The sequence below is a fragment of the Phaenicophaeus curvirostris genome, chromosome 3, assembly GCF_032191515.1.
Source record: "Phaenicophaeus curvirostris isolate KB17595 chromosome 3, BPBGC_Pcur_1.0, whole genome shotgun sequence".
Taxonomy (NCBI): domain Eukaryota; kingdom Metazoa; phylum Chordata; class Aves; order Cuculiformes; family Cuculidae; genus Phaenicophaeus; species Phaenicophaeus curvirostris.
Window position 1 is genome coordinate 74,599,241 of NC_091394.1, and position 26,924 is coordinate 74,626,164.

General features: G+C 40.0%; 1 protein-coding gene across 2 annotated transcripts in view; it reads left to right on the plus strand.

Annotated features, from left to right (window-relative positions):
* The first annotated feature begins 2,569 nt into the window (after positions 1–2,569).
* Positions 2,570–26,924, plus strand: part of DPY19L4 (dpy-19 like 4) — a 30,778-nt gene continuing 6,423 nt past the window's right edge. Inside the window, exons 1-17 of one of the 2 annotated variants that reach the window (XM_069854362.1) lie at positions 2,570–2,680; positions 6,482–6,589; positions 7,444–7,568; positions 8,207–8,297; positions 10,062–10,183; positions 11,024–11,169; positions 12,995–13,118; positions 13,696–13,830; positions 14,744–14,875; positions 14,965–15,063; positions 16,272–16,345; positions 18,190–18,348; positions 20,055–20,174; positions 21,270–21,390; positions 22,437–22,493; positions 24,845–24,927; positions 26,694–26,826. In XM_069854362.1, the coding sequence (XP_069710463.1) occupies positions 2,671–2,680; positions 6,482–6,589; positions 7,444–7,568; positions 8,207–8,297; positions 10,062–10,183; positions 11,024–11,169; positions 12,995–13,118; positions 13,696–13,830; positions 14,744–14,875; positions 14,965–15,063; positions 16,272–16,345; positions 18,190–18,348; positions 20,055–20,174; positions 21,270–21,390; positions 22,437–22,493; positions 24,845–24,927; positions 26,694–26,826 (1,839 nt within the window). In that variant the 5' untranslated portion in view covers positions 2,570–2,670. The remainder of the gene's footprint in view (positions 2,681–6,481; positions 6,590–7,443; positions 7,569–8,206; positions 8,298–10,061; positions 10,184–11,023; positions 11,170–12,994; positions 13,119–13,695; positions 13,831–14,743; positions 14,876–14,964; positions 15,064–16,271; positions 16,346–18,189; positions 18,349–20,054; positions 20,175–21,269; positions 21,391–22,436; positions 22,494–24,844; positions 24,928–26,693; positions 26,827–26,924) is intronic. The other variant, XM_069854363.1, reaches the window with a different exon arrangement.

Genomic DNA, 26,924 nt, shown 5'->3' on the forward strand with positions numbered 1-26,924 from the left:
CTTAAGTAGACAAAATGTAGAGCTTAATGTGCACTCACTTGTTTTACTCCCATCTGTGTACTGATGATCCAATTACAAATATTTGAAATCATCCTTGTTGTTTTGATTGCAATGATTATTTGTGCTTATTCCGGTAACTTACAACAGAATCGAGTTATAAAAAAAATAAACCAGATCAAAACATTAAAACACAATGCATAATTTATGGTTCATTAAAAACATAAGCAACTCTTTTAACTATCCAATAAATCAACAACTGCAGAAGTATTTTAGATTTTAGTAGAATATCTAGGAAAGTTATAAATCTCATTTTACGCTCCGATAGGATGCACAGATTGGTTTAGCTTTTCCTTGCAGCTGCTAGACAAGTAAAGAAAGCAGCTTCTAGCAGCTGAATGGCCACTGGCCCAACTGCTCTGAGAAAACATGTCAGAAGACATGCAGTCCCCAAGGGACAATTCCCACAAACCGCTTTGATAGTTCCTCCAGCAGTTTGCTTCTGAGAGGTGTAAATAAGCCCAGCCAATTCGCTCAGCGATGCACTCCTGCAGCAGACAGGGCTGGCTGCTGAGAGCAGTGGTTCATATACTGAGATGCCTACCTACGCCACAGCTTAAGGATGTTCCATATGCTCTTTCCCTGGCTTCCCTTTACCCAAACTGAACCCATTTTCCTCAAAGCAGACTGTAACTTTGGTGGGGGGGCATCCTTTTGTCCTTTATTTGTCCAGGCCCTGCAACAGTGGGATGACAGTACCACGCTCTGCTACTTCATCACGAAGTAAAAAGAAGCCCAAAGCAGGTGTGCATGGAGGCTCAACCAACCACTTCTCTCACCTGGCCCAGAGTTTGGTGCATGACCATTGAGCCTGGGCTGTGTGGATGATGCTGTGCTGCTGAATTTGGCTGCTAAAAATCTGTAGGATCGCGCTAGGCATGGAGGGTGAAGCCGTAATCATAGAATCACTAGGCTGGAAAAGACCTTTGGGATCATCAAGCCCAACTGTACCTCTCCACTACTAAACCACATCCCTAAGTACCTCATCTACCCATCTTTTAAACACCTCCGGGGTGTTTAAACACCTCCTCTCTTTTGAGACCTCATCTGGAGTATTGTGTTCAGTTCTGGAATCCCCAACATAAGAAAGATATGGAGCTATTGGAACAGGTCCAGAGGAGGGCTACAAGGATGGTCCGAGAGTTGGAGCATCTCCCATACAAGGACAAGCTGAGAGAGTTGGGGCTGTTCAGCATGAAGAAGAGAAGGCTCCAAGGAGACCTTGAAGAGACCTTCCAGGACCTGAAGGTGCTACAAGAAAGATGGTGAGGGACTGTTTACAAAGACGTGTAGTGATAGGAATAGGGGGAATGGCTACAAACTGGAAAGGGGAAGATTTAGACTAGACCTAAGGAGGAATATCTTCAAATGAGGGTGGAGAGGCACTGGTACAGGTTTTGCAGGGAAGTCCAGGATGCCCCACCCCTGGAGGTGTTCAAGGCCAGGTTGGATGGAGCCTTGGGCACCCTGATCTAGTGGGAGGTGCCCTGCCCATGGCAGGGGGATTAGAACTAGATGATCTTTAAGGTCCCTTCCAACACAAACTATTCTACGATTCTGTGATTTGTTGGAAGGGGAGGCTTGGCTTTCTTGCAGTGTTTGGGGAGACGTTACATGGAAGAGCTTTTCTGTAAATGAGGAAGATTGCATCTAAGAAACGCCTGACTCAGTTCCACTTAAAATTCCAAACACGGCCTCAGATTTCATTTGGGATCTCACTACAATGAAGGACAACTGCAGATGGATTTGAGACTGTATTTTGCACATTTCTTTGCACCGGGCTGCAAGAGTGCTGGCCTTAGGAGCAACTAAGGGCAGACCTAACAAAAGAGTGCGTTGTTAGGTCTGCCCTTAGTTGCTCCTAAGGCCAGCACTCTTGCAGCATCCTCTCCTGTCCAGCTTACGTAGCATCCCTGCCTCGGTCCCAGTGGCCACCAGTTCCTTTCCGATTCCCATGGCAGTGGGGCTGGAATTAGATGATCTTTCAGTTCCCTTCCAACCTGAACCCAAATAGAATCATAGAATAACCAGGTTGGAAGAGACCCACCGGATCATCGAGTCCAACCATTCCTATCAAACACTAAACCATGCCCCTCAGCACCTCGTCCACCCGTGCCTTAAACACCTCCAGGGAAGGTGAATCAACCACCTCCCTGGGCAGCCTGTTCCAGTGCCCAAACAGAATCATAGAATAACCAGGTTGGAAGAGACCATTGTATGACCCCGCGGTGACTCGGCCGCCTCCTCGTGCCGGTGCCCGATAACCCTGTCGGTGAAGAACCTCCCCCCGCTGCCTGCGGAGGGCGCCGTCCCGGGCCGGGATTGGCAGGGCGGGGGTCCCTGCAGAGCCCCCGCCGGGGACGCGGGGCTCGGGGGGGGGGTGGGGCGGGGCGGTGTTGCCGGCCGGGCCCTGCGCCTCGCCGCGCCGCTCCGGGCTCCGCCGCGCCCCGGACACCTCGGTTCCGCGGCGGGCGGGCGCGGCGGCGCGGCAGGAAGCGAGGGGCCGCCGCGCTCGCCGTGTGTTATGCGAGAGCGCTCCCGAGGACGGCGAGAGGCGGGCGGCGGCGGCGACAGGAGCGGAGAGCGGCGGGGGGGCCGGCCGGCGGCGCGGCCATGTCGGAAGGTGAAGGGGGGGTGAGGGGGGGGGACGCGCCCTCGTCGCCCCGCGGGGCCGCGGCTGCGGGCCGGGCTCTGTGGATGGGCGCGCGCCCAATGGCTGCGGGGGGGGGGGCGGGGGGTAGGCGGGTGAGGGGTCCCGCGCCCCGCGGCCGCCGCCGCCCGAGGCCGCGGTCCCCGTGAGGCCGCGGCCGAGGGTCCCTCCGCGCTGCGTCCCGCCGGCAGCGCCGCCGCGGAGCGGGACGGCGGCCTGCGTGGCCGGCGCGGTCGGGGGTGAGGCCTCCACAGACCAGGCCTCCGTCCCCTCCCCGCCCGACGGGAGCCCCGGGCCCGTTCCCGTGCCCGGGCAGCAGCCGTGGGTGCCTCCGGGAGCGGGCTTTGCCTTGGCATCCCTTCTGTTTGCCGTGTGTCGTTGTCTTGTCACCGCTCTCGTTTAGCTTTTCTGCCCCCCCTCCCCCCGCCCCGCACAATCCTTTCTCTCCAGGTCTCCTTTGTGCTAGTCCTCTTCGTGGGGACTAGGAGGGGGTATTTAGTTTTCTTAGGGAAACCGGCAGAAAGAGTTGTCATGGTTCTATGATTCGCCAGTTTTGGTTTTGCACTTCGTAGAATCATAGAATCACCAGGTTGGAAAAGGCCCACCGGATCATTGAGTCCAACCATCCCTATCAAACACTAAACCGTGCCCCTTAGCACCTCGTCCACCCATGCCTTAAACACCTCCAGGGAAGGTGACTCAACCACCTCCCTGGGCAGCCTGTTCCAGTGCCCAGTGACCCTTTCTGTGAAAAATTTTTTCCTAATGTCCAGCCTAAACCTCCCCTGGCGGAGCTTGAGGCCTTTCCCTCTCATTTTTTCCCCTGTCTTTTGGGAGAATAGGCCAGCACCCTCCTCTCTACAACGTCCTTTCAGGTAGTTGTAGAGAGCAATGAGGTCTCCCCTCAGCCTCCTCTTCTCCAGGCTAAACCACCCCAGCTCTCTCAGCCATTCCTCATAAGACTTGTTCTCCAGCCCCCTCGCCAGCTTCATTGCTCTTCTCTGAACTCGCTCCAGAGCCTCAACATCCTTCTTGTGGTGAGGGGCCCAGAACTGAACACAGCATTCGAGGAGCGGTCTCACCAGGACCAAGTACAGAGGGAACACTAGACAGCTAAGGAACTGCAAGAGCAAAACTGGCGAAAGCGGTGCTGTCCCTGTCATGTTACAGCTTCCCAACTGTTCTCCGTGGGATGCTTTCTGTATATTTAGAAGTCTTTGATTGGTTGTTCTCCACAAATGTGTCCATCCTCACTTGAAACTGAGTAAACTCTTCATTTGTGGAACATTCTTTGGGTAGGAGTGGTCTCTATGAAGGTAATGTGCAATGAACTGGTTCCTTTTAGCTTGACTCACTGTGTTTGTTTGATAACTTTTTGTTCCAGTTTTAGAAGGGAAGGTGAATCATTGCTCTCTATTCGGCCTGTTTGTGTACTTCAGTAGCTTGTAGACCTCTGGCGTGTTTCTGTTGGTCATCCTCTTTTCCAGTCTGAGGCATCATCAGCTTGCTTCAGTGTTCCTTGTACGGGAGCCATCGTGCACTTTTGATCATCCTTGTGACCCTTCTCTGAATGTTTCCCAGCTCGATCTTATCCTTTTTTTAGATGAGAGGACAAGGATTGCAGACAGAGCTCAATTTATAGACAAAAAATGAATTAATATAGTGGCACACAGGAGCAATGAGTTATGCTTTTCCACAATAGATACTAAAAAATAAGTGGAATGCTTGTTGTTGAAACGAGAGTTGAAAAAAAAAATCTGCTGGCAACTCACAGGGAGCAAGAAAGTAATCTCAGGTGAAAAACTGCGTGGTGGATAGGGAGGTACTAGAGTCTGTGTCATCAGCTCGAAATCCTAGATTAGTTTTAGTTGTCACTTTGTTTGACTTTCATTTCACCTCATTTACAGAATTCATAGACGTGGAACAGCATTTTTCTTGTTTGAGGCAGCTGCAAGTGAAACAGAAGTAGAATACCTGGATCTTTCTTTGTAATCGCTTTGAGGGGGAGAATCTGTTAAGCAGTCTTCAGAACCGAGGTGAAGATCATTTACTCACTGAAGTGTAGTTGTTTCAGAATTAGAATTTTAAATTGTCCTTTCTTTGGGAGTTTTCTATTACTGCTGCTAACTCTTGACTATGTAAGTGTGCTGCACTTCTAATATGACTCACTTACCTGACAGAAAAGTGAAAGAAATGCCTTTTCTTCCAGTATTCTCACTGCTCTTGCTTTGTTCATAACTAGAATGACCACGGCAGACAGTTGCCTTTCCGAGTATATATCTGCCTGTTTGGGTGATCTAGAATTCTCCCCCCCACCCCCCCTCATTTTATTTTGTATGGTACAAGTGATTTTAAATTGCAGCGCACTCAGTGTTTGCATTGCTGATTAACTTCATAGGTATGATATTAAGAGATAGTGATGTATATTTCATTTTGGATTGACATAATGATAAATGTGATAACTGAACGTCCTAAACCTCATTTTGCTTAATATCTTTCCAGTTCTTGTCTTGTCTAAGAAGGCAGACATTTTCTCTTCATTCCATGAAAAATGATAACATTTTAATGTGTTATCATTGAGATCTTGGTTTGCTCAGAATAATTTATAAATAGCTTTGAAAATCCTGGTAAAACGCAAATACAGGTGTCCTAAACCAGGCAGACATCACTTTAGCAGTTTTTGTATTACTTTCTCTAGTTTGTAATTTTTAAATCTAATAGTTGAGAGTTAAAGTAGAGAGATTTAGACCTGAAGTAACATAGAGCCACAGTAACTAAAAGCTTTCTTGTGGGATGTGAATATTGACACTTCAAGTTTGATGTTGCATAACTTTATGAAAGAGGTGGTCTAAGTCCAGAGGAAATCAGTGGCTAGAAAATCTCAGGCAATGTTTGTCAGTAGCTCAGTCTGGAAAGCTAAAAATTCTGGAGCATGAATTGCAGTTAAACCTTTTCATCATACTTCTAAAGTGACATAAATGTTGTGGGATGTCATCTTTAATATAGTAATTATAACAGACTTTTTTCAATCAGTCATCTTGTATGGAGACTTGCGCTCTGTTTCCTTTCAGACTGTAAAATAAAAGGGCCGGGGCTTTGACCTGCTGTTTACAAGAAGCATAACAGAAGCTGAAGAAGCCCTCAGTCTTGTGATATGAACTGTGTGGCCTATCAGACTGCACTTTTTAATTATATGTTACACTAAAAATTCATAAACCTGCTTAGATCTGGTAGCAGGAAAAAGGTGATATTCTCTTTACATTTTTTTCGTAAAAAAATACACCATATGAGTAACAGCTAGCTCAATTTAAAATAAATAAAGGACTAGCCCAATTTTTGTGTTACAGTAACATGCCTAGTACAGCTCTGTACTGTAGCAGTGTAAAACAGGATGAGAGAAGAATGGAATGGGCACCAGTGTTTCCCAGTGCCTGTGTCAACTTATCTGAACTACTGCTTTACTTCATCTGTGTAATATATTCACCATGGGGTAATCCAGTGAGCTTCTGGTTTGGGTTCTCAGTGATCCCAGAGTATGTCCTCAAGAGAAAACTATTGGCTTTTCTAAGGAATAACATGGGAACTTATTTCTGTAGTGCCATGCTGTTAGTTTAGTTAGGCATATGACAGACTTAACTGAGTCTTTTTGTCAGGTATATCTGCTTTGGGACTGAATCAGTAGCAGTAACTGGCTGTTACCTGCTGCTGTGTGGATTTCTCAGAGTGCAATTGTAAGTATTGTGTTGCAATAACTTTAAAAAAAAATGTCTTCAGGGGCAACAGACCTGCGACAGAGAAAGAAGCAAAACTGCACAGAATCTGAGAAAATGGCTCCAGAGGAGAGAAACAAAGAAAACTCCAAGCTGGGAAGGTCGCCAAAATGTAAGCCACAGATTTTTTAGTCAACTTCTCATTTATTCTTTCATTATTCACTTACATTTTGCGTAATTTATAGTGCATTTATTATGAATTAGGTTTTTGAATGTTTCAAGAAAAAAAACAGACATGCACATTAAAATTCTCCAATAATGACATTTTACGTATTGCAGAGTAAAATGATAGTCCTGGGTTGTTTCAGACTGGGGGTTAAGAATCTTATTACTGTTATTATTTGAGCGCAAATAAATATTTTAATTGTACCTGGAATGATCTTTTGATCAGTACCAAGGTACTGAAACATGAACAGATAACAGGTCCTTACAGCTTTTCAAGAAACAGAACTAAAACCAGGTATAATTATAGGCGACTGCTCACCAAGCTACCCAAAACTTTTATTTTAAAAGTGCACACTGCCTGGAGGGAGCTACAGTCCAAGTAGACCCATCGAAAGAGCATGTCTCTGTACTGATGTTAGGTGTGGTATTGCCACATGTTTCTTCTAATGTCTTTAAGAAGTTTGTGGTGTTTTGGGTAAAATCTAGAGTTCGATCTGTTTATTCTAAGGCACTTTTCCTTGTTGGATTAATTTGACAATGAAGCTTACTAAAATGGAGAGAAATTTGCAGTGTAGCATGTGAGTATTTTATCTGAGTCCTATAAAGCCATGGTAGCAGGTGGGAAAGAAACTTTCAGGACAGGAATAACAAACCAGTTTTCAATGTATCTGTGCTGCTGATGCTGTGATGATTCCGATACCAATAAATTTACTTGCTGTTCAGAAGTAAGTTGTATGTAGGGTGTACTGTTTGTTTTTAAATACTCTGGACTATTTTAGCTCTTTCGCTTTCCCTTTTCAGATATGTTATTTCAGCGTTTTGCAAAACTTTTCTTTGGCTGTCTTGCGGCAGTCACTAGTGGAATGATGTATGCTGTGTACCTCTCAACATATCATGAAAGGAAATTCTGGTTTTCCAGCAGGCAGGTAAAGAAAAAGTAAAGCTACTGAAACAAAACTCAAATTATGTCCTTGAAATCAAAGCTAATCCATGTCAGGTTGGAACTACTTACTTGCAGAATCTCATGTCCTTCTACCCAGGCCTCTATCTTTGATATAGTGTCTTTTTTTTGTTTTCTTTCTTTCCTTTTCTTTTTTTTAAAGTGTTTGTCCTACTAACAGTAGTCTTGGCTTGTTGTGCTTTTGTGTTTTTTCATACCATCCTTTATCATTGAGATACCTTTCTAAAACTTGGAAAAAACTCTGAAGCATATTGGGATTTCATAAGCTAAGCAACAGTAAAGTATGGAGTTTGACATTTTTCAAGAACTGTATTATTTAGTGGTTTATGGAAAAATGAATGAAATTCCAGTTTATGAATATGAATGGATCTTGTGCTGACTTAAGTTGTAGATTTGAGTTGCTGTGATTCATTCCAAGCATTTTTGCAAAGTTGTAAAGAGCATTATATAACTGACAGAGGTGCTGTGAAGATAAATGTTTTGTGGAATATTTTGAAGATGTACAGTGGAGTCATAACCATGTGCTGTATTACAAAACCAGTCTATCTGGAAATATACAGTCTTCTATGGGAAGAGGTTGCATATATTTTTTTTTTTTCCTAGGAACTTGAACGAGAAATTACGTTTCAGGGTGACAGCGCCATTTATTACTCATTCTATAAAGAACTGCTAAAGGCTCCTTCCTTTGAAAGAGGTACAAAACCTGCTTGTTTTATTAACCTTGAAAAGTCCTATTACTTTTGGAGAGTGTAAAAAACTGCAGACTGGGAAGACTGATTTTATGCTGTTACTTAGGTATATCATTCAGACTAATTAAAAACTGCATGCTGTGTTAACTTTTCAGTGTCTTTTAAAAAAAACAATATTTAACTTACTCCTGTACTCTAGCGGATTGCCTTTAATGAGTACTCTGGAATAGGATTAGTGTTACTCTCATATTGCCCTGTATGGAAGTTATTGTTGGGTTTGCCTATGCTACATAGTGGATTTTCTGTCATGTAAGTGTAATTTATGTTTAATTTGGGAGTGAAGCATGGACCTTAATGTTTTCCATCCTTTGTCTAAAGATAGAACAGTTCTGTCAAGAGTTGATCTGCTTCATCCTGTCCTTGACAGAGGTTTCTACTCCCGTCAGCTATGATGAATAGATGTTGATGAGCACTAAGTGGTGGGAACAGGAAGAAGAACAAACTGGGTGGCAACAGTCTCTTCTCCCTTTGAGCTCCTTCTCTTTATCCTACACTGGCTCTGGAGCTCACTAATTCTAGGTCCCTAAATCTGCAGAAAACTAAAACAATGAAAAGTAGGTGGAACACTTTTGTGCTAGTGCAGTGAGTTCAGAAAGGTACTGATCTAGCATGGGGATAAGGCAGGAACTCCAGGGGAGAAGAGAGAGTGAACAGCCTTATCTTGCAGCACTTAGATGCCAAATTAGTCAGTTGCCTTGTGAAACCTTATCCACATCTGAAGCCAGTTAAACTTTATAGGTATAGTTTTATTGGTTGAATGGTTTCCCAGCTGATGTGTAGCACGTCAGCAATATAGACTAGGTCTTCGGTGCAGTCAGTTCCTCGTTTTTTTCTGGGGATATTACCTGTGTTGTGAATAGACAGACTGCCTCATTCTGGCATGCTCTGCCAACAGTTAAGACTAATGTCTGCTAGGTATTATGGGAATGCCCAGTTTTCAAAGGTATATCGTATCTGTGCTGAACCCAGTTATGAGTCCTGCAAGGCTAGGTTTGGCCAGAACCAGCTGCAGACCACACAGTAAGATATACTCAGAGCTGGAAACAGTTATCTTGTTTGGCTGTTGCATTGTTGTTGGGGGTTTTCTTTGATTTTGGTTTGGTTTTTTTGTCTCCTCTAATTTGGATTATTTTCCCACTTCCCTCTATTGTCCTAAGTCACAATAAGTCTTCTCTTTAGTTCTAATATTTCAGAATTATGGATCCTTCAAGTATGCCAGCATCAATTTAATCTTGATCCAATACAAAGGCATATTATGTTTAGTTAGTGATTCATAGAAGTCTCAGAAGTGCAGGGCTAAAAAGGGTGATGAGGCCATCATATCTGACCTCTTTGTGGAGACAGGTTTAATACATCCTGCTCATCCTTGTCATGTCTCTGTCTCACTTCTTAAGAACCTCCTGTGAAGGGGATCTGTAGGTTACTGAAAAGGCTACGCTTCAGCTGGTTAGTTTTGGGACTAATGTTTATGATTCTATGATTCTGTTTAATGACTAGATCAAAAAATGGTAATAACTGTTTTTCTAAATCAGTAGGGTGGAATGGCATCTGGCACAGAATTTTCTCCTTCCTTTAAAATTAGGAGGAGTGAATCAGTCAGTAGTTTTAATCATCAAGCCTGTTTCCCCCTACCATTGAGTACACTTCCACCTCTTTTAAGAACAGCAGTAGGAAGTGAGTCCAAGAATAATATATTTTTTTGTCTATAGGTGTTTATGAGTTGACACACAACAATAAGACAATATCACTGAAGACGATAAATGCAGTCCAGCAAATGACTTTGTACCCAGAGTTGATTGCCAGTGTTTTATATCAAGCATCTGGTAGCGAAGTATGTGCATTTCTCCTACTTTCTGTGCTTTCATTATGATTGTGTATGTGTGTGTATGAGACTTTCTATGTTGTCTACAGTAAATACATGCAATTTTTGTTGAATGAAATGAGCTAAGCCTCTCACCAAGTCCAGGTTCTCCTCAGTTATGGTCGATTTCTTGGATTTTGGGGGTTTACGTGCACTAATCTTTTCTGTCTATTATTCTTTACTTCAACAAACTGCTTAGAAATGTGGAGAGTATCTGTGCTATCCATTAAAAATAGGAAAGTTAGCTCCTTCACACTACGGAAGTCTGTTATATTGCTACCTGTCTCTTCCCATTCCCGTACAGATAAAAGGGAAAAGCACTCCTGTAGATAAATGTTTTGTCTCTTTCTGCTCTGCTTGAGCTTAGTTCTGCTTATGCTGCACACTTGTGTCCTCTCTCATTTGCCCTCTCTTTTTTTATTACTTATTTATCTATTTTGGGACCATTTTTTTCCACATTCTCTTAAGTTCTTCCCCTACTTAACTTCTTCAATAGTCCTGTGAACTTTATATCTCACTGCAGTGTAGATTTTTTTTAGATCTGACACGTACAATGTTCATGCTAAAGCAAATACAAAAATCATGGCACTAGCAAGCTGAATCCCAAAGTGTGCTCTTAATTCACACTGCTTTGTTCTTCCTGAGCCCAGAATAAAAGCATGTCCAATACTTTTACAGAATAGGGGCCATCTCTTACCTGTTTGTAAAGCACCTAGCACACTGTTAGCAGTACCCAAATAGTAAATAGTAATTTTTTACAGCTTCAGCTCAGTTGCTGCTATGTCTCTTCGTTTTTATTTGTAATTTCAGGAAGTTATTGAACCAGTGTATTTCTACATTGGTATAGTTTTTGGACTGCAGGGAATTTATGTGACTGCATTGTTTGTAACCAGTTGGGTTATGAGTGGGACTTGGCTGGCAGGAATGCTGACTGTAGCATGGTTCATTATTAACAGGTAAGAAAAACATCTTTATACAATCTAGTTTGTCAATAAGGCATTGTAAAATATTAGAGCAATTGAAATACTTTCTGTTACACTTCGTGTTCTCATTGTGAGAGCAAGCTCCTATGCTGAATGCAAAACATTTCCAAGATACACACTGATTCTCATGTTGCTTTTATTAATGCAAAGGCCTCCTGTTGTCCAAACAATCCATGCTGCCACATGAACTGACTTTTTATATGTGTGTGAATACAGGAGTATTCTCACTCAATTCCATTTTGCAAAACCATCTCAGAAGGTTTTGGGTTTGTGCTGGTGAAGAATGAAACAAATTTCTGAAGTTCCTGTAAAACAGAAGTGCTCTCTGTGGCCAGCTCTAAATATTGTAACAGTTGTTCTGTTGCATAGAAGGAAATGGCCAAGTGCATTTTTCTTGTAAAAGGTCTTTGATTTTATTTTTTTTAATATGCTTTTTGTAGTGGGTCTTCATGTGAATTGCAATTTTTTTAGATGGTATTGATCCCAATATTTTTTTTTCCTTTTCATTTTAAAACATTTCACTTCCAAGGAAGTGTCCCTTCTCTTTATGAAACACCACGATAATAGGGAGCTTGATTTGGACCATGAGAACTTGCGTTCAGGCTCCCGGTTTGTCACCAAGTGCTGTGGAGCTTTCTGTGAAATTGAGAGCACCTGAAAGAAAAGAGCTATGGAGGAGCAAAAAGTTAAGAGATACACCTTTAAAGCTGAACTGTTGAGAAGTATCTTCTAGGAATGTGAAGTTGTCATGACCAAATCTGTAATTAGCAGCCAAAAATGCCTTCATCAAGCTGGTGTGAACAGTGGAAAGTAGGAAAAATGGTGAATAAATCTGTGTTATTTCAACAGCAAAAATTAAACAATGTTAACAAATTGAAAGGTCTGATAGTTAAAAATGTTCCAAATATTCCTCTGTGAGAAGCTTCAGTGGTAAAAATTAAAAGTGATGCTTTCAAATATCGAAATGATAAAGGAGCTTGTGGCTCCTTTTTAAAAGCGTAGTAAACATAAAGAAGACTGTGCACCTCTGAAACTGGTGCCTTTGATCACATTTGAAAGTGTGACTTGTGTTTCTAAGTCACTTTAGCACTTTTAAAACTTTGTCCTACAGTTCTAATTGTGCAGATACTGTCAAGTCATTCCATGAGAAGGGCCTGCATGCTCCGCATCCATCTTTAATCTCTTGGTTTCCTGGGCAGTATTTTCCTTGTAGACCGTAGCTCTTGGTGCTGCTGTTATGAGGGAGCACTACTTTGGATTCTGAGTTTGTTGTGCTTGACTGCCTAAATCACTTGTTCAAAACTTATTGTATGAGAACTGAAAGGAATCTTTTCTCTCCGCTATAAGCTGATTTTCATTGTAATGTGGAAAGCTGCTGCTACAGCAGTGTCCCCTGGCTATGGACATAAGACCATTTAGCATTGCTCGTGGCCAGAGAAGGCTCCATTGTCACAGTGGGGGTTGGCAGAAGCAGTGCATGATGTGTCTGGCTTGCACGGTGTTGTGGTTGATCAGAAAAGGTTGGAGGCAGATGCTTTTTGGCTTCAGTTCTATAAATGCCACCTAATAAGGAGACCTGCTGAATAAATGAGTAAAGATTGGACATTCTATGCTGACATTAAATTTGTGACATGTATCAAGCAGCGAAATGTTGTCAGTATTACTTTACAAGTATTACTTTACATGTAATACATGCCTGCAAGGCCACACTGATAACTAGAAGTGACATTTAGACTTTCCTTGATACTTGTGTTACATAAATCTTTTAATGATTTTGTTTCTCTGTACTTTATTCTAGGACAGATACAACAAGAATTGATCACTCCATACCGTCAAGGGAAAATTGGGCTTTGCCATATTTTGCATGTCAAGTGGCAGCTCTCACAGGCTATTTAAAAAAAAACCTAAATTGTTCTACTGAGGTAAAGCAAAATTAATTTCTTTATAAAGAGTTGTTGGTAGAACTGTGCTCTAGAGTAGTTGCCTCTGTCACTATTGCCTGACTAAGCAGAAAACAGTAGATGCTTTGTTTGTTCTTTTCAAAGCAGCCACTTGGATTTTACCTAGGCATGTGCAGTTTTTGCTAAGCGACTTGTGCCCTGCACTGTTATGCCCCCATGAGGGTTCAGAGAGAACAGTTTGGTAATGAGCCATGTGCTATCTTTTTAAAATAAAACAATGCAGAATTTTTCTCACTATGTAAACTATTTTGTTGCTCTTCCTGTTGCTTGGAGAAGATGGTGGTAACTTCCTTCCCTGCCTCTTCTGTGTCAAAGATGTTTCTTCTGATTGGCTTTAAGTGTTCTTGAAAGTTTCAGTAATTACTTTCTTCCATTTGAGAAATGTTAAATATGTCTGAAGTCAGTATTTTAATTATTTCCTAAAATAACAATTTATTTCCATAGTTTCTATTTTAATGACCTGTTGGTTATTCAGTGTCAGAGATGCATAGATATGAAATTAATGCACTTCTTTCTTTTTTCTTTTTTTAAAATCTAGAAGTTTTGTTACCTTTTGGTGGGTGCTTCAACCTATACCTTCATGATGATGTGGGAATACAGTCACTATCTCCTGTGCGTCCAGGCTGTTTCTCTTTTTCTGCTGGACAGCTTTGCCTTGGCACAGACAGAGAAGGTATTAAAACTCTTCAGCCAATTGATGTTTGGGGACTTAAGTTCAGCCTCAGAGGTGCCTGACATAAATACTGCTCATGAGCTTTGAAGGACACAGACCGAGTGTTGTCTTTTTAGCCTGGGTCCAGCTGGAGTGCACATCATGTCCATCAGAAGAGTGAAATGGCTTTAAACTCACTTTCTTTTGGACTACTGTGTTTGGGACAGCTTTCCTAACAAAAGCGTTAGAAGTTAAACAAAGCTTCTGAGAGCTGAAACATCCTTGTAGAGCTGAAAGAGCGATGAATGATACTCAGTCATGCGTCCTTTTTGGTCTAGTTGCCACTTTGCTTTCCATATTCATGGTAGGGTAGGGCTGACCGATAAACTGCTCTGTTGGCTCTGTGCAGCTAAGGGGCTCATTTTTACCCTGAATGGCACACCCTGTACTGATTTAGGCAATAAATGGGCTAAACAGATGCTGAAGATCAATTGCTTTTTCAATACAAGAAGGTATTTTAATTTATTCTGCCAAATGGTTCTTACAAATGTTGCAATGATAAGGTGTTTTTACTCTGCCCGTAGCAATGGTGTATATGTTACTTCATACATGCGTGCCTTCTATTTTTATTAGATGTAACTTCCATTTCAAACTGTATGCAATTCTAATTCATCACCTCTTCTTTCAATTGCGAGTTTTTTCCCTGTTCCTCAGGAGTGGGAAATGTTTGATCTATGTTAGTTCAAAGCGGAGTCCTTAAAATATAAAAGTCTAAAGAATCAAGTATCGGGTACCCTGCTGGATTCATGACTTGGAGGACAGAGATATGTTAATCCCCTGATTAGCAGAGGCATGGAGTGAGCTGTCTACTGAGTTAAAAAGCAAGACATGTAACCACTGTATTTTCTTGTGTTTTATTTTGTTTCTTCGACAGGTGCATGAAGTATACAAAACCTACTTGCTCTCCCTCTTCTTGGGGTACCTTTTGCAGTTTGAAAATTCAGCCTTACTCGTGTCACCATTACTGAGTCTTGTAGCAGCTTTAATGCTGTCTAAATGCCTTCAGGTAACTACACTCTCCTCTGATTCTGAGTATAGTTTTTATTATTTAAACTGAATTCCAAATGATACAGCATTCTTAACATATTTTTGCAGATGAATATGAAAAAAGGTACATTTATGTCAAGATTGCTGAAAATAATGCAAATTTATTTGGTCCTTACGTTAACAGTGACACTGAACTTCTTACTAAAGGTAAGGTTTGTCTGTAAAAGTGATTTTAATTGTCAAAATCTACTCATAAATGGGAAGTTAAAGATATGTCTTGGAAAATTCTTTTGAAATGTTGCTTATCTTATTGATCTGAGAGTTCATAGCTTAATTCATAGCAAATTGGAATACTAAAAATTGAGTCATTTTGTAGCTATATGAAAAGTCTTCTACAACACAAACAGATGTTTTTTGGTGGGTTCTTTGTCTTATGGGTTGAGGTTAAAGCATAGTGTAGAAATACTATATAAATTGCACTTAGCTATTTCATAAATATGTTTTTTGTTATAACTTGGATGGCCACTACAAACTAGTCTGATTATTAAAACAATATTCTTGTGCATGGAGAAGACCTAGTAGCCAGGAATAGGTATGAATACTCTCAGGGCTGATGTTAATTTTCAATTAAATTTCAACTAGAAGGTCTCTATTCCCATGTTCACTTAGTGTAGGATCCAGCTAGGAGTTGAGATTACACAATGTGATTTTAGCCTGGTCCTATATTTTGATTAGCAACTCCCTCTTGATGGTTCTAGTCTTTTGCCTAATTTATTGTGCTTTTCCTCTATGTCTCAAACTCGCCCTGGTTGTGTTAATTAGCAGTGTAATCTTAAAAATAAAGAAGCTAGTGAACCCTACAAAGCTTGAGAGAATGCTGAGATCTGATTGTTTTCTTGTGCTGTGCAGACTGGCTAGCCTCGCTCTATCTTCAGGAAAATAAAACCTAACCTTGAAAACTAAGAGTTAAATTATGTGGACAGTACACAGAACTTTTGCTGGCTCAAACAGTTTATGTGATGCATTGCAAACATTCATAGTTTTTGCTAGGCTGTAATCCTGTTGTTTAGTGAAGCCAAAGCCAAAGTGTTCTTTGGCTTCTAAGGGGCTCGATCCACGTCTGGTTTTCATGATCCTTTCTACACTGCTCAGTAGTGTCTCAATAACTTACTGACAGCTTTTCACTTGCCCTCCTGTTGGAGTACATGAATGAAATGGAGGGAAACCCTAAAGATAGATTTAAGTGAAGATTTACAATACTGTACTAGTAACTTAATTGACACACAATCTGATTTGTTAGTTTTAACTGTTGCATATTTGATTGATCCCTGCTATTTTGTAATCTGAATGAAGTGACTATGTGAAAGCTGCTTCCAGCACTTGGTAAGAATTTTCTCTGCTAAATTAATTTTCAGATGTTTGTTCCTCATAAAGAAAATGAGCATTTGCTGAAGTTCATTGGAGTAAAACTTGGTTTAAACACAACTAAGTAAGTATTAAAACTCTTTACACCTTCTAAGATAGCCAAACTTCCGAAACAGCTCTGCAAAGTGTAAAATTTCAGTGGCTTGTAAGAATGTTAGAGAGAAGTTTTGGAAAAAGTTTTCATTTGTGGCCTCGTTATAAGATTGAATTTAAAAAGATGTATATACAGAACTTACTTAGGATTTTGACGTTTCTGGGGCTCCTCAATGTTTTTCATGCCTTAAAGGGAAATCTTTTCGTAGATTTTTGTTTTCTTTCAGTGCTGAAGGGCAAAACTTTTCTGTGGCCTATAATGTGTTCTAATAAGACTTCAAAGCAAAGATAATAGGGTAAAGGTGATGGTACTAACATTTTATAGCCTGGAAAAGAAAAGGGTCTGAAAAAAGTCGTGAGCTATCAATACTGTCTCAAAATAGGGTTGGGTTGTGGGGATTTATTTTTAGTTTTGTAAGAATAACACCCCTAAGCGCCTCCTCTCATCCCCAATGTTTTGGAAGAAATTAGTACAAGGGACAACTTCAAACTCAGAGGGAATAATTGTGATTCTAAGAAAAACTGTTTACATCTGTAAAAGAGTTGAGTGTTGATGTACAAGAAGACGACATCATGGCTACAGTTTTTCTGGAAAACATTAAGTGAATTATTGGTAAGGATGGAGACACCGCCTGGACCCAAGCCAAGACCTGAAATTCTGTGCAGGAATTGGGACTTTCTCCTGGGAACTGCATCTGTCTTACAAAACTACTTCACAGCCTTTCAGGGGAAGAAGTGGAAAATGGCATCACACTTAATTGAGATTGTTGGGAACTTTTGGAAGGCAAGATGTAATGATGTTGACTAAGATGCGTTGTTTAACGTACATACATACACGTTCCTAAGTGTTTTGCAAGAAAAGAAAGGACTGCTTCTGGTCAGGATTTCAGTTTATTCAGCTACCAGGTATTATGGATTTTATTTCCCCCCCCACCCCCAAAACTTGCTACATGTTACTTACCAGGCTATCAAACTCAGCAATGAAGCCGGTGATTGAGACAAACTAGGTGCAACTACAACTAGAAAATCATGTAACTCTGGGTTGGAATTGCGGTTTGCAGCACAAGAGCTTCAAGATTTGTCTTTTAAGGCCAGTTTGGACATGTCCAGCTGTCAATCTTTAAACTGATTCTGTCTAATTGGAAATGGTTCAGTTGTCCATTCTTCCCTTGGGGGAAAAGAAAAAGAAAAGAGGGAGGAAAGTGAAACAAAATAAGACAAGAATGCAATCACGGAATCACATGTTGCACCAGTTCCAGTTGAGAATACACATTGATAGTGGTTTTTGTCAGAGTATTTAATCATTCTGCCCATTAATTGAGGAAGAAGAATGATCAAATGGGTTCGGCTACAGAACTAGGAATTTCAGCATTAAGGATTCTATTCTTGGCAGTGCCTCGGGCTTGTATGTGATCTCAGATGACCGCTTTCCCTTCTTCATCCCCTCATTTGGAATGAGGACAAGCATACCTTCTTGCATCAATATCTCTAGAATCTTAATCCTCTGACAACAAAGTGCTTTGTGGTCCCCATAATGGAGTTAGATGGGAGGTAGGGTTTTTGTGGTATAAAAGAGCTGTAGTCTGGTCTCTTTGGATCACAGATTCTTTTTTGGAAGATAAGCTTTTGACAAATACTCTTAAGAGTACTTTGGAAGCAGTTTCAAATGATAAAAAGGTAACTTTTCAAAGACAAATTTGAAATAGTTTCCTATGATATGAATAGGTTAAACTGTGATTGGTTGTGCGCTGAGGATTTTTTTCTCTTCTGTGGGGTATTGTTACGGTTTTTAATGGGATGTTTTTGCCTTACTAGGAATTTTACAATGAATTGGCTCCTTTGTCAAGAATCTCTTCAGGCACCTTCCCAAGACTTTTTTTTGCGACTAACGCAATCGTCACTGTTGCCTTTCTATATTTTGGTATTAATTATCTGCCTTTTTTCTGTAACTCAGGTCATTTTTAGGACAATTTGGTAAGTAACTTATATATACTGAAAAATTAGAAGTTAGAAATAAAGAGATTCATGGATGTCTTAAGTGAATGGTCATCATGTTTGTTGCTTCAAAGTTTGTTGCACCAGTGAGCTTGCCAGAATATGAGCACCAGTGGAAAGGCCCACCAGAGGCTCTTAAAGATGCTTCTTGAGCATCCTGTCAGTGAGGACAGAGAGTTGTCATTGGTTTATAGGTGCAATTTCTGCAGAGCTCTGGCTAACATTTTAATGCATTTATGTTGCTTCCCATTGCTAAGGAGAAAGATATTTTGTCTATTTTTCCCTTCCAACAGAAAAGTAATCTAATTGTTGCTAGAGAATTTGTTTCTTTTTTGGACTTTTTTGTTTGTTTGGTTGGTTGGTTTGGTTTGTTTTTTTTTCCCCGAGTTAACATACTGGGAAGGATGAGATGGGTGGAGTTGAGGGGATTTCAGATTTCTGTTGCTTCACTGTGTTTTTTTTTAAAACTCTTGTTTACTGTGGTAAGGTCCATCAGCCTTTGCTGCGCAGAACAGAGCTGAAGTAAAACTTACTGAATTATTTTTAGTTTCACAGTGATTCAGGGTTCCCTTGAGAGAAGGGGTAGTGGAGCTGTCTGTAAACAGACCAGGAATAGCAACACTGTAGATCCTAGTGTAACTTATCTTGGAAACCAATGGCTAGGAAATTATCTCTTCCTGGTAGAAGATGAATGGTATAGCTGTTTAGGTATTAAGGCACATTTCTCACTTGTCTGCAACATAAATCAATAGATCTTTTTTTTCAATAACCAAGACGTCTAATAGATAAAGATTATAATTCTATAAATGAAAATGTTTATCAGGTTGGATGCGTGGTAGTATATTCAAAGGTTGGATGTGTGGTAGTGAATTCAAAACAATGAAACAAATTGCCAATGTTTTGCTAGTGGTTGAAATAGCTATTTACAGCTTTGTGATGAGCAGTGACTCCAATATGTCCAACAGCTTTTTAAAATAAACTTTCTATCTCCTCCCCCCTCTTTTTTGTTTTGAAACAGTTAATAATCGCAAATATTTTTTCCATTTGTGGTGAGGAAACTAATTATAAAACTAAAACCTGCAATCACATGATGGTAGAATAAAATTGAATCTATTGTGTGCCTTACCTTCTCATTTGTAGAGAAAAATTAGTTGTAAGATTTTTGCTACGATTTTTATTTACTTAAAATATGTTACGAGAATTCATAATAATGTGACTAAAACCTGTTTCTGTTACCTTACTTTGTCATAAAATGGTATACGCATTCCACACACAATTGTTATCCTACAGATTCTGTAATTCTTCACCAAGCTAATGATATGTAGAAATTTAGTTAGAATGCAAGTATAGCATGCTTCTTCTAAATGTTTCTGGGTGTGCATGCTCTTAAATTAGACTGTCTCTTAGTGCTGAATTACCTTAAGGTTGGATTTAAGGCCAGTGATCCCGTTGTATTAATTCACAGCCTTTGGTCCAGAGAAGTTACAGTCTAAAATGGGGGACAGTAGGTACTGGTGGATCATTGATGAAGTACAAAAACCAAATAATTAGTGCCATGCTATTTTGTGATATGACACAATGATCTCGATGTACTGCTGACTTAACAGTCATAGAAGTGTTTTTATTGGCACCTTTGCCTGAGATAATGTCTGAATTAAGTGATGTCTCATTTTCTCCAACTGCAGTGGTGAACCACTGAAAGAGACAGTTAAACTTGAGGATGGTCGAATTGGAGAGAGGCCAGAAATAGTTTATCATGTAATTCACACAATTTTACTTGGTTGTCTAGCGATGTGTTTGGAAGGGTAAGTCTGATTTTGATGTATCTCTTTTGAAAGCAACAGAGAGTTCTTAACTGGACATGATACACCATCTGCCCCTTGGAAATTCACCCCTTTTCTGAAATATTGTGGTACTTGCTAGCAGGGGAGAGGGCACAGATTTTGACTGTAAATTGGATACAGGTGTATGATGAATTGTGCTTGGTCTTCTTAATGTGTTTTGCAAGCTTTCATGCAGCCAAAATGATTGATTGAAGAAAATTTACATTACTTTCTTTATGGTGTTTAACTTGGAACCGTACTGTCATTCATTCATTAGTGTTTTATTGTAGCAAGATCTTGTGCAATGTTCTGGTGAACAGTGTATATTCTGCAATATTGTGATGTGGAAGATTTGTTTTCAGTCTTGTGTCTAGGCTAGCAAGAAGTATACCTTTGCTTGGCATGTTAAGGCAGTAGCAAAGCTATTTTCAAAGATATTGTGTTAGTCCTTAAGACTACAGAAGCTAATGTTCTGGAAGATGTTATTGTTCTAATCTTTACTCTCAACTAAATCAGCTTGAAGGTGGCAGACTTGTGTGTGAGTTACGCTTGTCGTCCTAAAATCTGAATATTCGCGGATTCTTAAAGTGAGCAGACTGTTGTGTTATCATGTCGTTTTAACTTGTCTAGTCTATCCTTAAGAGGCAGACAATACCAGCAAATTTTAAATTGTTTATTAAATATTTTCCTTTCCTTTCTTCAGGAACTCCCTTATAGTACAGTGTCTGTACAGCTTTGCTGAATAGCTGCTTTTTGTCCTTGCTTGGCTGGGAAACTGCAACAGCCAAGTGACTTCACTAGTCTGTCTGTTTTTCTTTCATCCTCCCCTGAACTCTGTGAAGGATTTTGTCATCTTTTACCTTGGATCTTGCTCCTGCATCTTACAGCAGATAATCAGGTGCCTGCTCTTCTGCTAGAGATTTCCTTGGTTTACCCTTCAGTGCCCTCAAACTTGATCTCAGATTGCTTGAACATCTAGACTGTGTTTGACAAGTGAAAAATATCTGAATGTTTTTATAAATAGCTTGAACACAGAGGCATGCAGAGTCCCAACTAAGTTATTGCAATATTTTTCAGAATGAAATATCTATGGACACCTTATGTTTGCATGCTTGCTGCGTTTGGTGTGTGCTCTCCTGAACTGTGGATGACGCTTTTCAAGTGGCTTCGACTGAAAGCTGTGCACCCAATATTGCTGGTGAGTTTCTGTTGCCAATGTCTTGGGGAATAACAGATAGCAAGTGTAAAACTTCTTGCACAACAATTACTTAAGACCTATAGAAGAACTCGTTTAAAGAACATATAGTTCTGTGAGCAGTGGATCTCATGTAGTCTGCTTTTTCTGTCTCTTTTGTACCTAATATCACTCTTTCACATGTTCTTTGATGCCTAGTGTGTTCACACCTTTTCACCATAAGAAGCAAAACTGTCTTCTCTCTCTCTTTCATTCATCTGTTTAATTTTTATTAACAAGTCTTTGAGACCTCAAGCTCTCTGTTATATTTAGTTGAGATTGGCCAAGAAGGTCATGCACCTTTTAGGAGGAGCGCAGCAGAAAAAGTACAAGCATGCATGCAAGCATCAATGTATGCCTTGTTTCGCTGGGAAGTGAGGCTAAAATGTGGTAGATAGGTGTATTTAATTGCTGAGAATAAAGCTGCTTCATAAGAGATGGTAAATGGAATTACTTTGTGTAAGATTTGTGTGTGGCCATTATAGAGAAGTGTTGCAGTTGAACATGTGCTACAGTGGGAACAACTAGCTTTATTCTTGATAAGCTGAGAGTTGCTTTGTGCAGTTTTTAGCAGCTTTGTGCAGTTGTGTTTCTAATGAGGTAAGGACACAATATAACAAAATCATCAAGATCAGAGGATTGAAATGCTTGTTTCATACTTTTTTTTCATTTCTCAGATTATCTCATTGCAGTTGTATATGAGGTGTTTACTTTTCTTCTGTTCCCTATCACATGTGCACATTGCATCATTGTTGCTTGAGCAGTAATTAACCATCCCAAATATTGATCATAAAGTTATTGTGGGTCAAGTAAGTTCTTCCATGGTAAATTAGGCAAATTCTTGCTTGCAGGGAGTCTTTTGCCTGGTAGAAAATGGCAGTTTCACCTACTGTCACTCTAAGAGTCAAGGCATAAATGTAGCCTGCTATATGAGCACAATCAACAGATAGTCCAAGGTTGGAGAATGGAGAATTGTGCATAATCGATTTCTTCTAACATGTCTTTTCTAGGCTCTTATTCTGAGTATGGCAGTTCCCACAATAATTGGATTCAGTTTGTGGAAAGAGGTAAAATAGTACTTTTTGAATTTTGTGGTTTGTATCTAGATACGACATGAGTCAAAATGATGAGCAAATATAATATATGTTGAAATGTAATTAAAGCTATCATCCACTGTTTATGTTTTTCGGTATGAGGGTATTTAACAATTTATTTTGTTAAACACTTCTTAATTACAATAAGCAATCATTAAATTTAAATTAAGACTTTTATATATTCAGCTGTTAAGCTTTGGATATATAAACTGACTCAACAAAGAAAATACTGCCAACTAAAAACTTGGGATGTTGAAAACTATGTTGCCCCAATGTTGGTTTTAGTGAAAAGAAGTGTGGTTAGATGGAAGTGAGATTATGGGAGGACATAAATAATCTATTTGAAAAGCTTCCATCAAATTATAACAGAATTAAATCATTCGCGCAGAGCGCCTTGTAGAGGTATGTATATACTACAGTACAGGGAAGGAAAGCTACAGATGTTTCCGTGTTTAAAATAAATACTTTGTTCTTTATTGCAAGTCACAGACAAGACTGGTGGAAAGAATATTTGGAAATTATTTTTTAAATTTCTGTAAGTGCAAAAGATATGGGAAATATCCTATAAAGTGTAACCTCTGCTATACTGACATAGCTTCAAAATAGTTAGTTTAAATAGTTCTGCAAGAATTCAAATACAAAAGCAAGTTGTGACCAACAGTATTTTAACAGATTTTGTAATATCTGTCGTACAGTAGAAATTTTGGGTGCAGTGTAATCTGATTCCTTAGACTCTTCTGCCAGGGCAATAGATATTCTCCTGAAAAAAATGCTAGAGTTGCTCAACTGAGTTATGAAATCTATTGCAATAGAGGAAACTAATTTAGTTGACCAAATAATTCTTTTTCAGATTATTTTTTAATAAAAGCAGTATGGATGGCTGAACTCTAGAGGGCTTCATCCATTGCAGATCCAGCTTTTGCTTTTAAGCAGTGGTGAGCAGTTTGCTCTCCAGGTTCATAACTCATCCCTAAGCTTGGAAACTTTGATTAATAGTAATGGGACAGTGCAAATGCCTTGAGGCTCTTAATCTGTTACCATGGCTATAAATGGCTGAGTGTACAGCTTAGCATCTTTCTGCTTGGTTGCATTCTGACTCAGTCTGGCATAGTCCCTCATCTAGCTAGATTTTTCTAAGGGCTTTGATTGATAAGTGGAGCTGGTTGTCCTTGGGGTGGCAGTAGCGGCTCCTCTTTCTGTCCAGCACCTGTTCTGAAGACAGTTCAGGAATGTGTATGACAGCACTGCTACAGCTTTCAACTCTGATACAAATGTGGCAGCTGTTAAGGTGCTGCCCAAATATGTCTGGCTGTACACTGCTGTCACTTGACAGCTGAATTGTCCAGGTGCTGGGGGTGGGAACTCCTTAATTAAAAGTGGCTTCCCACTTCCCAACTATCTGTACACTATGGCTGTCCCGAATTAAGTTGTACCTTTAGTCTGGCATAACCTGTACACTTCATCCCTTTCAAAAAGAGCTGGTAGCCAGTAGCTTTTGCGTAGCATTTACAACAGCATGACATGCTCCAGCCCCTCAGGGCTGGCCAGCTTCTAGCCTTCTTCAGATAAACGCTCAAAATTGCTCAAGGACTGAAAAAATCTCCCATTTTAATAAAGGACTTGTCGTTCCTTCATCACTCAGACCTGGCAGAATAGGAAAGCCATGGTGCAGGCTGGCAGTCTGGTCTGGTCTGAAGGACTTGGCATCCTGTCTGACTTCCCAGAATTGCTCCTTTTCCCAAAATGCTTTCGAGAGTGTGATCTGAGTTATCCTTACTTCATACAATACAGTGTACTTTCCTTCATTGCAGTGATTGAAGTAAAAGTCAGAGGAAAGTCCAGAGCAGATTACCTCCATAAAGCTCGCCTAGGAAATTCCTTCTCTCCCATCCTGCTTGCGTAACATCTTTCCATTAAGTCACAACAATCCAACCCCTCCTGCTCAAGCAGGTTTACTGTGGGAGATGTATCAGCTTCTTGGTTTGCTGCCCTTATTTCCATGCATTTGTATATGAAAACCTGAGGTATGGTTTTGATTCATTTAAGGCCAGTTAAAGTTGATGAATGTTGTTGCCACGTGGATTTTTTTGTGTTTTTAATTTTTTTTTTAAGTTATAAATATTCTAATAAAATGGAGAGGGATGAGAATTTGTGTTTAACATTCTTATTTTGGAGAAGGTCTGCTGCCAGGTAAGTATAAATTAAGTTTTGCAAAATAGTCAAGCAATAATACCAGGCTGGAGGGAAAACTCAGATGAGCCCCATTTCTATTGTTAAAGCCTTAGTATAAGGAGACGCTCTAAATTTTTTTTCTTTCCCATCAGTTTTTCCCTAGGATAATGACAGAGCTTTCAGAACTACAAGAATTCTATGATCCTGATACAGTAGAACTTATGACTTGGATAAAGTAAGTATGATGTCTTACATACTTATTTTACTGTTTTATGTCAGGGTATTTTTATCTCAGCATTTTGTGGAGCTATCTCTATTAATCTGAATTTTCCCGTGCTAAGTCATTCCATGATGTATAGGAGGAGAAACAAGTATTTTAAGTTTGGTGTTATTCCCATGGGAAGAAACAGGAATTTATCATTGACTACAACAGAAGATCCCGAAACACGAGCAAGTCATCTTTAATATCATTACTAGTCCTAATTTCCAAGTAGTGGTGGACATCTTAAATACTTGGCTCTCCCCACCCTAGCTTCTCAGTAGGTTAGAGGATTCATGTTGACTGTAATGGCAACGGAGGACAGACATACTAACATTTTTGTGTGCTTGAGCCAGTAAAATGAAGTGCCTGAATGCGAGGATTTAGAGTCTTCGGTCAAGATACGTGCAGTGTAACACAGATGATTCAAATTTCCTCTTTGGCCAGAAAGCTGGAAGGGTTTGTATCTATCTGGCAAGGCAGGACATAGCAAATATTGAGCTATGTTATATGATTCATACGGAGCCACATACACAGTTAATACTGAGTCAAGTTATTTTTGCAGATAGATTTTTCTTCTCACCAAAGGTTTCAAAACAGGAATCTGACCTCGTTCAGTCTAACATTGAATTATGTCATTAGGAACTGAGCTTCTCTGAAAATTAGATCCCTTGTGTTTAGATAACATACCTACCTTTAACACTATTCTTAAAAAAATATTATTTTACGTATCTATGTAGTCTTTAATGGCAGCCTGTTCATCTTCAGAAAAGAAAAGGCTGGTAATTATGGTGTTCCAGCCAATTTCTTCTTTCTGTTAATAGTAGTGTGTGTTGTTTGTCACTGCTGTAGCCCTTCGAGGCAGCAAGTGGAATAATGCCAAGTACCTAATGGCTTTTACATTAGTCTGCATATATTACACTTCAAGTACATAATTAATCATGGTGAACTGCACTGAGATTCACTTTGATAAGAGCAATTTGACTACCCTTATTTGTAGCAGCTGTTTGTATTTTTAATGAAAATAAAGATCTTTTTCTTAAGGATATACATATATATCGATACTGGAATTTTAATTGCATGTCATTATTACAGTGTATTTTCTTAAAATTATCTCTCCGATAATATGAATTTATTTTGAATTTTCTCTGTAGGAAAAGTTGCACAAAATCTAATAAGCTGTGGTGATGACTGTTTTCTTGCACTAATGCCGGAATACAAATAGTCAAAAGATGAAACCAAACCTGGAAACATAATTACTGTAGACATTATTTTGTATCATGACACTCTGCTCATAGATGATGAAGTATGTGGTCCTAGAGATCAAATGAAAATAATCACAGATCTTTCCCTTGGAAGATAACATCACGTTGTTTCTCCCTCCACCTGCTCTCCCTTCCAAACTTGTTTTATCACAAGTCACGAACCATTCAGAAAAGCAATAGTTTGCTTTCCAGGACCACTCTGAATGGTAAGGAGGGGAGGAGAATGGCCATCAGTGCTTGCTCCAGCAAGAGTCCTTCCTTGCAAACTCTATTGCTGCAGGTCTGAGCTTTGCCTGGAAAGGAAACTGCTGCCGCTGCAGCATTAATGCCAACTGTAATTAGACCCAAATGATATCATCATGTACTCCAATTCATACTGCAGCACCTTAGAAGATTCACACAGTTTATAAAATTAAAGACATTGTTTTGAGAAATGCATCCTGTACTCAGACACTTATGCTGATGTTTCTTTTGCAGACGACAGGCTCCTGTAACTGCTGTGTTTGCAGGCAGCCCCCAGTTAATGGGTGTGATTAAGCTTTGTACTGGGTGGATGGTGTCAAGCTTGCCTTTATATAATGATGATGATCTTCTTAAAAGAAATGAGAATGTGAGTATCCAATTCCATAAAAATGCACGTGTGTTATCAGCAATTTATAGCCTGTTCCATCCTGTAAGACTAAAGTGCCCAATTGAGATGTGTGAGAG